This window comes from Solanum tuberosum, unplaced genomic scaffold (genome assembly GCF_000226075.1).
Source record: "Solanum tuberosum cultivar DM 1-3 516 R44 unplaced genomic scaffold, SolTub_3.0 scf00034, whole genome shotgun sequence".
NCBI classification, from domain to species: Eukaryota; Viridiplantae; Streptophyta; class Magnoliopsida; order Solanales; family Solanaceae; genus Solanum; species Solanum tuberosum.
In genome coordinates, this window is record NW_006238962.1 from 186,636 (window position 1) to 197,642 (window position 11,007).

General features: G+C 33.8%; 1 protein-coding gene across 1 annotated transcript in view; it reads right to left on the minus strand.

Annotated features, from left to right (window-relative positions):
- Nucleotides 1-5,830: 5,830 nt before the first annotated feature.
- The window catches only part of LOC102594836 (LETM1 and EF-hand domain-containing protein 1, mitochondrial-like), a 15,400-nt gene continuing 10,223 nt past the window's right edge, over nt 5,831-11,007 (minus strand). The window contains exons 8-15 of the mRNA XM_015306558.1: nt 9,490-9,554; nt 9,159-9,333; nt 8,709-8,909; nt 8,580-8,627; nt 7,893-8,030; nt 7,615-7,697; nt 6,984-7,099; nt 5,831-6,223 (exon numbers count right to left, since the gene is read on the minus strand). Coding sequence (XP_015162044.1) covers nt 6,153-6,223; nt 6,984-7,099; nt 7,615-7,697; nt 7,893-8,030; nt 8,580-8,627; nt 8,709-8,909; nt 9,159-9,333; nt 9,490-9,554 — 897 coding nt within the window. The 3' untranslated portion in view covers nt 5,831-6,152. The remainder of the gene's footprint in view (nt 6,224-6,983; nt 7,100-7,614; nt 7,698-7,892; nt 8,031-8,579; nt 8,628-8,708; nt 8,910-9,158; nt 9,334-9,489; nt 9,555-11,007) is intronic.

Here is an 11,007-nt window from a genome sequence, read left to right on the forward strand (position 1 = left end):
TTTTAAAACTGATAAATGCACTTCTATCCAACTTTGGTTACTCTTGAATTGACATTTCCTTGGTATTCTCTTGTTTGGCATACATGTTTGGTATTCTCGTGTTTGTCATACAATGTTGCATTCTGGGTGACTTAGATAATTGACAACATGTTAAAAAAAATATGCTATAACTTATGAGTGAATATTAGTGTAACATACAAATAAATCTAGCACAATTGGTGTACTTATGGTGAAAAAAGAACATTGAATACAATTAAAGCTAGTTAAAGTGAGTGTTTGATTTATAATAGACATCATTAACGCAATAATTTGATATGATATTTGAATAATGCTAAACAATATTTAAAATGCTGGTTGGTTGTACTATATAATACCCAGAACGTACACAATTGGTATAGTTGTTTAAACACAAATAATGATAAAAATGGGTAAATATATTGGCTGATATCTGGTAATATATACCAAAATATTGAAAATGATAAAAATGTTAAAAATAATGATTGGTTGTACTATATAATACCCAGAACATACACAATTGGTATAGTTGTTTAAACATACACAATTGGTATAGTTGTTTAAACATACACAATTGGTATAGTTGTTTAAACATACACAATTGGTATAGTTGTTTAAACATACACAATTGGTATAGTTGTTTAAACACAAATAATGATAAAATGAGTAAATATACTGGCTGATATTTTGGTAACATATACCAACCTAAAAAATTGAATCTGCAAAACCACTACTTAAAGTAAAAGATTTTGATTTGAATGAAATGTTGGTATTATATACCAACAACATACATCGAATAACAACTACTTAAGATGTAATATGTAATAATGCTGGTATATTGGTATTACATACCAATCTCACACATTGTTATACAATCTATACCAATCACACACAAATTCTGTTGAAATGTTCTATTATAAATCAAACTCGGAGTCCTATTCATGGCAAAACTAGGGTGAATCGGATGGTATAGATATGAACTGTAGTGAAAATTGTTCAACAAAGAATGTGGAAAGAAGAAGATGGAAGGGTTAAAAAATTTTAACAGAAGAATATGGAAGGGCTTACACATTTGGTAGAAAAGAAAAATTGTAAAACTTTCCTAGGAACTATAACTCTCCTATTGATAACAACACCAATTTTATTGGTAAAATAAAAAGTTATATCAAAAAAGAAAAAAAATATGATCCCTACAATAATCAATGAAACGTGTAAATATGAAACTGTAATAGGAGAGATAAAATTGAAAAAAATTAATATCCCTAATTAATCTCCACGTTAAATGCACGTAATTCAAAAGGCATGAGAGAGGAAAATCTGAAAAAATAAATAAACTTAAATTCAAAATTAATTATTTTGTTATGTATGTAATTTAAAAACTATGTTTGTAATTAAATAGAAGTACATTGATATTTTGTTAATTAAAGTCTTAAGTAGTATACTTTTGTAATTTTCACTTAATTATTATAGAACAGTTGTTTATTCAATTTTAATAAAAGATTTAGTAGATCATATACTCGTTTATGTATCCTTAACTTATGTAGTAGATGATTTAGTGTATAGAGTTTTTTGCGTATACTAATAGAATTAACTCATCGGTTCTTATAAATATAAAGTTATTTGTTTACTATCTAAGATGAAAATTGGACAAGTCATTGATATGATTATAGCATAAGATTAAATATAATTTATTTTGATTATGGGAACGATGTAATTCTGACTTCTTGTGCTAGTGCATTTTGCATGTATTAAAACAGACCGAGTAGAGATCGGTGTTTTAGACTAACTGACAAAAACATATTATCTAAACTGCTTAATTATGTTAGCCATAAACATTTTTTGTCAACTTTTATTGTAGCATTAATTCATTTAAGATATTTCCTCCCAAGATAAAATAAATATACCTGTTAAAGAAATAATGTTAATTGAAAACTAAGATAATCCTCTCAATCTAGTTATAATCAACGATATGTGTTGAATAGGTGTGAACCCACCTATTCAGAACAAGCATAGTGTCTTTTGGAGAAGGATTCAAAATATTCAGCGAATTTTAAATTAACAAATAATAAGTAAATTTTGTCTTAAAAAATCATCAATCAATCGTTTGCCGTAGTATAATAAATAATAAGTAAATTTTGTCTTAAAAAATCATTAAAAGTAAAAGAAATTTTATTGTTGATGTCCCTACATTTAAGCACATATCACTCATATATTGTGAAATATTAATGTTATCTTTATTTTAATTGATATATAAAATACAAATTTTCAAGTGACTAATAGATTACTTAATTAAAAATATGTAATTCAATAGTGGAATGAATATTTTAAGAGAAATCAAAATATAAATAAACATAAGGAAAAGTCAAATAAACTCAATGTATAATATATTCATAAATAAAAATTATATTTATATAGTATACTTTTTTAATGAAAAAATATATAATCATAAAAATAACGAGTAGTGAAGATTGTGAATTTACTATAAATGGTACAAAAAATTATGTGAATATACATGCATGTAAAAGTGATGTATAAAAGAGGATTTAAGAGCGTACTTTTGTTATTTTACATTTTTATCTCGAGATTTGTATTCCGCCCACAAGGATAACTTATCTTAGTCATAATTATTCATCCTGGAATAAGTTATCGCACACCTTGTAACCAAACAAAGTATTGAGGGGTACTTAATACTTATCCCCGAATTATTTTTTCTTATTCATCACATCATACGACCCCTCAATTCTTTGTTCGGTTACAAAGTATGTGATAACTTATTTCATGATTAATAATTATAACTGAGATAAATTATCCCTTTTTATGGGTGGAATACTAATCCCGAGATAACAAAACTACCCCTTAAACCCTCTTTTATACCTCATTTTTTTACATGCATGTATATTTAAATAAATTTTAATATCATTTATAACTTTCACTACTCGTTATTTTTACAATTATATATACTTTCATTACAAAATTACACTATATAAATATAATTTTTATTTATGAATTTATTTGACTAATCCTTGTGTTCATTTTATATTTTGATTTCTCGTAAAATATTCTCTCCACTATTGAATTACATATTTTTAATTAAATAGTTTAATCACTTGAAAATTTGTATTTCATACATCAATTAAAAAGATAACTTTATTATTTTAACAATATATGAGAGATATGTGCTAAAATGAAATGACATCAACAATAAAAAAAATTACTTTAACAAACTTAAGATGAAAGTTTTATTTTTAATCTAAATAAGACGGATTATAAAACACACGGCATAATTATGAGAATGCACACACAAAAATATTTAAGCTAAAGAAGATAAAAAAATTATTTTTAAGAGTGAATAAAAACTGCAAAGAAAGTATAAAAAACTAAATAAAATAAAGAATATCTTGTAAACAAACAACTTATTCTTAGAAATGTCATGCACATTATTTAAATATGACAAACCAATCATCAATAAAAATATAATCTCAACATAACTATTCCTATCATAATCTATCCCACCATAACTTATCCTCCATAAGTAATCCTAATTCCTAACCCAACTTGTTTTCTAACCGAACGATCCTAAAAGTTGTTGGACATTAATTTGAGTGGGGACAAAACACAGAAAACCTAAGTCCTTTCACTGTAAACAGAAATACGTGAAGAAAAAGGACTCTGCTTAAGTGTATCATCCTTTTCAGTGGTATTTGGGAGTGATTCTTATGTTGTTGCATGTGAATATGATGTTTATACTTTTCAAGGATTGTGGGGTTGTTTGTAGACATGGGTGGGGGGATGTACCAAAAAGCATGCAACTGAGACAATTAACATGTGAACCCTTACCCTACACACTATGGACGGATCAGCTTTCAAGCCGTTAAACTAATTTCACGGGATATTCTATCACCTCCACCTTTCAAGGTTTGGGATGTTCTTTGTAGCTGTGGGAAGTGGGGGCTGCACCAAAAGCATGTAAATGACACAATTAACATGTGGGCCCTTACCTTGGACACCAAGTTGTGGACGGACCAATTTGCACACACCTCGACTAATTCCACGGTATACATGTCACCTCCACCTTCTTAGGTTTGTGGTGTTGTTTGTAGTCGCGAGAAGTGAGGGTATGTACCAAAAGGCATGCAACTGACACAATTAACACGTGGGCCCTTACCTTGCACACAAAACATGTGGATGGGCCAGCTTGCGCGCACATCGACTAATTCCATGGGATACCTGGCATCTACCACCTTTTGAGGTTTGTGGTGTAGTTTGTAGCTGTGGGAAGTGGGGGCTTGTACCAAAAAGCATGCAACTGACAAATTAACACGTGAGCCCTTACCCCGCACACCAAACATATGAACGGGCTAGCTTTCGCGCACCTCAACTAATTCCACGGAATACATGACACCTCCCACCTTTCGAGGTTTGTGGTGTAGTTCGTAGTCGTGGGAACAAGAAGCATGCAACTAACACAATTAAGACATGAGCCCTTATCCTGCAACTATGGCATGCCAGATGCTCAACTAATTCTACGAAATACCTGTCACTTTCCACCTTTCGAGGTTTGGGGTGTTGTTTGTAGCTGTGGGAAGTGGGGGCTGCACCAAAAAGCATGCAATTGACACAATTAACACGTGAGCCCTTACCCTGCACACCAAGCTGTGGGCGGGCCAACCTGTGGGCACCCTGATTAATTCCACTGAATATCTACCACCTCCCACCTTTTGAGGTTTGCGGTGTTATTTGTAGCCCTGGGAAGTGGGGCCTGTACCAAAAAGCATGCAACCGACACAATTAACACGTGGGCCTTACCTTGCACACCAAACATGTGGGTTGGCTTGTGCACACCTCGACTAATTCCATGAGATACCTATTACCTCCCAACTTTCGAGGTTTGAGGTGGTGTTTGTAGCAACCGTGGGGAGTGGGGGCTCGTGCCAAAAAGCATGCAACTGAGACAATTAACACGTGACACCAAACATGTGGGAGGGTCAGCTTTCGCGCACCTCGACTAATTTCACGGAATACCAACCACCTCCCAAGGTTTGTACTGTTGTTTGTAGCAGTGGGAAGTGGGGGTTTGTACCAAAAATCATGCAACTGACTCAATTAACATGTGAACCCTTACCTTGCACACCAAGCATGTGGACGGACTGGCCAGCTTTCACGCACCTTGACTAATTCCACGGATACCTACCTCCTCCCACCAGCAACAGGTACGTACTAGGTAACTCCGCCTACCAAGGCTAGGACAAATGGAAAGAGTCACCTAATGTTTTTTTTGTCTCCACTGAGTTTTGAACCTGAGACCTCAAGCAGGGGCGACTCAACGTAATTAGGGACCTAAAGCAAAATTTTAATTTGAGGCCTAAAATATAAACAAACTTCGTATACATATTTATTCAAATTTTATTATTCTTACACTCTTTAGATGAAAATTATTACTCCTATTTAATATTGATTTTTCAGTTATTGATTTTAGGTAAGATTTTATCAACTCAACATTGAAAAACATCATTTCAGTGAGGCAATTATTATATGAATTGTTAACATAATTTTATAAGTAATAAGTTGACAATTATTAAATAAAGATAAGAGTTATAACCATAGAATCTGATTCTAGAAGTTGATGATTTGGTATACATCATTTTAATATGCTTGTTGTAATGTTTGAAACTAAAATTTAAACAAAAATACAAAAGAATTTGTAATTCACTTTGTTCTACACTTTTCACTATTAATTCTTATTTTTAGCAAAGTATAAAAGATGTTAAAGTGGATAAAATAATATATTTTTATCATAATTAATCAATTTTCTCTATAAAAATTTAACACATTTTCTACTTTATTCTTGATAATAATTTGGGGTCCCCCAAATTTTGGGGGCCTTAGGCATAAGCCTTATTTTACAAAGGCAAGAGCCGGCCTTGACCTCGGGATTCTCAACGACTTTATTAACCACTAATAAGAATTTAAACACACAAAGAAGAAAAAAATACCTAAAAGATATTGACAGGAGGAGAAATGAAAATTTACAGACAGTGACTTTCTATAATTGGAGGCCTAATCACATGACTGAACTAGGTTAGTGAAGTGTAGTGTTTTATTATTTGCTAAGATGCCAAAGTGTTGCATTATTCTGTCTATTCATCGGACCTGGCATCTTCTACACGGCTGCCTAGCTTAACAATGTCTTCAACAAAAATCTTTCCCTCTGCAACAAAAAGACTCAACAGAAGTTAGAAGCAACATATATACAGAGACATTCAGTTTTTCGGGTCAATTGTGAATTAAGATAATTAATGACAAATACAAAAATCTACATTGTAGGAACTAAATTAAGAGTTGCTTCGTTTAAAACCATGTTTATTTCAATCGCAAAATACAGCAACTTCAGTTCTAATCCAAAGAAGAAAATCTGATGTATGAATTAAGTATTAACTTAAAGAAGTTAAAAGAAAAGGAAACAACAGATACATACAGTAAAAGGTAACTGTTTTCTGACTTCTTTGAAAAGAATGTATTAAATTAAAAGAAATTAAAAGAAATGAGGGTCATTCTCAGGAATGTGGAACCTAAAAAAGTAGTTATTCTAGATAATAAGGAATCCTTTGGTGCTCATACAATGTTAATCACTAACTTCCCGACGTCTATTATTTACCATGAATGAGCAAATAGGTCATCTATTTGAATATACAGTGAGACGGGTTGATTATATAGTTAAGCTGGTTTATTTAGGACAGTTGAGGTTTGGAACTCTTCAATCAAGGATTTTGTATAGTTAATATGTGACTTCTTTAGTTGAGGGTGCACACACGGTTATCAAAAAACGACTTCTTTAGTAGTATAGTTGCTGAAAGTTACTCACAGACCATCAAGTGTGGTATTGCTAATTGCTATCAAACAAACAGTGTCTCAATTTTTAAAAACGGCATTTAAACAGCAAAAAACTTCAAACAAAATTGAAAAGTGACCTGTATCTTTGGAAAGGTTGCTGATGAGTTCTTGAACCCCTTCTTTGCCAAGAGTATCCTTCAAGTACATGGCTGCAGCTGCTAGCTCCTCAGGAGTCACTTTTCCATCATAATCCCTGTACAACAAAACAGCATGCAAGTCAATTAAAAGCTAAATTTTGGATCTGCGCAGTTGCAGATGAGCATGTAACTTCCCGGCAACTTAGGTCACCACTGCAAGCCACAAACCAGATCACACTAATGAGAGAAATATAAACATGATTATCATTGCTTCCAGTCATGATATGGTAATGGTCACGTGCATGGCTGATGATTAATATTCTGCCAATTCATCTTCAAAAGATAACACAGATATCATTCATGTTTTGCAACATGAGAATCATTCCATGATAAGGAGCACATTTCTGCCCGCATGCTTGTGAAAATAAATAGTTAGATTAAAAGATAAGTAAAGGGTACAAGATTTTCCCAACTTCGACCTTAATTTCATTGGAGTTGGAGGAAACAACTATATAAAATGGTTTTGTACTAGTATAAAAAAGAAAATGTTAAAGCCCAAAATTGATCATCAAGCAAAACCTTTTGATAAGGATCACCAAGCAGGATTATCAAGCAAAACACTGCTAGTCACCTGTCAAGTATTTGCCAATGGTTGCCAATTTTGGCATCAACATCATCAATTTCCTTCTCGAGATTTTGAAGCATGGAATCAACCTGAAACATATTAAGCCAATAAATAAGTAATTTCAAGCAAGCTGTAGGAACACATCCCAGTGTGCTGTTAGTTTTCCCTTGATTATCTTCTACATCACCTTTATCTGATGCTTTGCTCAATTTTTTTAGGATATAGAGGCAAAATAAATGTCTTTTGTCACAACCTTTAGGACTATTTCAGGTTGAACGTCTCACCTTATCTATGAGTGCAGATGAAACCTCATCATGTTCAGCAGCATGATCATTCTCATCATGAGCAGCTCTATATGCCTTCATGGCATCCACTTCACCAACTGTACCCTCTTCATCTACCATGCTATGATAAAGCTCGATCTGACAAGAAAAGGAATCCTCCATGAGTCACAGATTCTTGTGGAGAATTACCTGGCCTTATAGAGAACCAAAGAGATACTCGCAACTTGCAAAAAAAAATACCAGAAAAACATCAATAGCAAAGGGAGTCAGGCAGCCTACAGGTGTAATTTCTTTCATTTATTATATTTTTAAACTTATCTTTTGGTTGGGGGAGAGAGAAAAGGATAGCTGGAGAAGCAAGGTCCCCTATTAATTCTCTGCTATTAATTGAATATTCTGCTGTTTAAGCAAGTCAAAAAATTGTGACTTAGAAGACACTGAGTCAATATAGATATCCTAGGATTATGCTAGGTTTTCCTTTTGCCTTGTAAATATGGTCTTAGCACAACCTATGAGCTGTTTTGGTCAATATATACAAATGTTACTTTATCAAATGGAAGTAAGGACATAATGAAATGATAAATATAAGAAAGAATCATTAAGAGAAACAGCTAGTATTAACATAAGAGATTCCCATTTGCTTATTCTTGGTCTGATTTCTCATATAGTTGCTTCTAAATGACATACCTCTTTATTTACAAGCCTCAGGAACTCTTCACGCTCTTGGCTAACAGACTGCATAAAATAGAGTTATAAAAGATTGAGAGAAAAGACTAGGTACTGAACAGTCCAAAACTTTTTCAAGTCCATCCTTACAGAAGCAGAAGCCAGAACAGCCAGGGCACGACTAATTTTACATAGCTGCTCTTGTTTGTCAATTGCTCTTGCTCGAGCTTGCTCTTGTGCTTCTGTAGCAGTAGGAACAGTCATCTCTTTCAATGCCACATCCTCTCGACTACAAACAGATTCTTTCCTTCTAGATTTCTCTTCTTCCTCTTTCTCTTTCTCTTCCTCCTCCTGTGGACAATTACAATTACCTCTAAGCAGAAGAGTACTGATGCTTACACAACTTGATGTATAAATATATAATACAGATGCCTTAAGAGGCAGATTCATTTCCTGATGGATACCATTGTCAAAAAATAGGATCCCCGGTTAAGAAAACAAAAAAAGATCCATCCACTACATCTAAGCAGGGGAGAGGGGGTGGAAAAGAAAAGGCATAAGAAAACTGTTCATTTCACAAGAATAAAAGAAGACATCAACCTTGATAAGCTCCTCTTGCATTTTAAGAAATTCCAATTTCCTCCTCCTTTCCGATAGATAATCTTCAGATGGCAGGGACGTGATACCCACAGTGTCCACAACCTCATCTGGTAGCGAAGACAGTGTAGCTCCAACAACCTCCTCTGGCTTCAACTTTCCAGAAACAGTGAAAGATCTGCTCACATGCAAAGAAAAAGCAGGTCATATGTGCTCAAAAGTGAACAAAACTAATCAGTTGCAAGTTAAATAATCCAGAAAATGCGTAATATGTGCACGCATATACTAGTCTACAGGTGCTGAATTTCAGAGAGAGAGAGAGAGACTGAGATACCTGGAAAGGATTAGAAGTGAAGAAGGCACTGAATGATTAAGTGACAAATCCAACCAATCTCGGAGCTGCACTTAAGAATAACAATATCAGAACAAAATACTCTGATCTTCTACAAATGGTGATTACTAAAAATCTTCTTATTATAAAGAGAATAAAAAGATCACACCAAGTTGCTCTCACTACACAGTATTCGTTCAAACTGAATCTCCATCATTTTCACAGATGGTGCAATGTTCTTTGCTAACAAAAACTCACATTGCATGTTGAAACAAAGACGCAACTGTTAGGATCCTAAGTACACTTATCTCTGTGCATGTTGATAAAGCAAAAAAACAGTTGAACAAAAAGGAAGGACAAAAGTCTATCTCTGAGAGAAAAATAACAGCAGAGACTTATTAGAGATTGTTGGACAGAAAAGGTGACAGGAGCCTAAAGAAATTTACTGATCCAATTCCAGAGTACTACATCACTGACTTTAAAGTTCATTGAATGCATGAATAATTGACTTTGAACCTCATTTCCCTTATATTTGGTTTACGGAAGCAGTCAGAGACTTGTTCATTCATTTCCATACTTCCCCTAAATGAAGTACATATTCTTCTCTTCTAGTTTTCTTGTAACTGAAGGAACTAAAAACATTTCTTTTCCTTTTGTCAATTCAATATTTGTGAGGAGTTATCGTCCCCTTTGGCTTCTTAATTTCTTATGAAACAGTGAAAATGGACCACATCCTTACCCTTTTGCTTCTTCACATGCCCATTAACTTTTGTGTCAATGACGACAGCGGTACAGCTAATTGAGTGCTTATACGAACTTATTTCTTCATATCTGTTAGAATAGAATAGGGAAACACAATCCTACACAAACTAGGAATAGTTTATAGTCTCCTATTTGGTAAGGAATTGTATTATATAGTGTCTATAAATAGGGTTCTCTATGTAATTATTAAAACAACAATTCAATAATATATTCCTTCCTTATATTTCTCACATGGTATCAGAGCATTGGTGAAAATAAAAAATAAAATAAAAAAATAAAGTCAAAATCCGGTGACTGTCAACGGCTGGTTTACATTGTTGTCTCGTTTTTACAAGTGTAGTGCGACAACCCACACCACCATGAGGTGCGGAACACTCAGGCGAGCAAACCCCAGTGAGCTCCTCTGAGTTTCACCGAGTCACGCGCCGCCAGGAGTTCCAGGGTCGCGTCACCACGCGCATCACGCGCCGGCGCGTGTGACACTTTCCGGCTAGTTTTTTCGATCAATTTTTTTTTCATTGAGGTCGCCTCTCCATTCCGAGGCAGACTGTATATTTATTTCTTATTCCGACCAGTTTCGGGCAGTCAGACCTAATTTCCGGCGACTGCACCTTCTTTTTTTTCCAGATTCTGACCAACCTTATTTTATTTTTTTATTTTTTCCTCTCTCTAAATTCATAATATGTCTTTAGGGATTGATATTTTTGGCTCCAAGAATATAGGTAGTTCAAGTGCTATGATCACTTCAGAACCATTAAT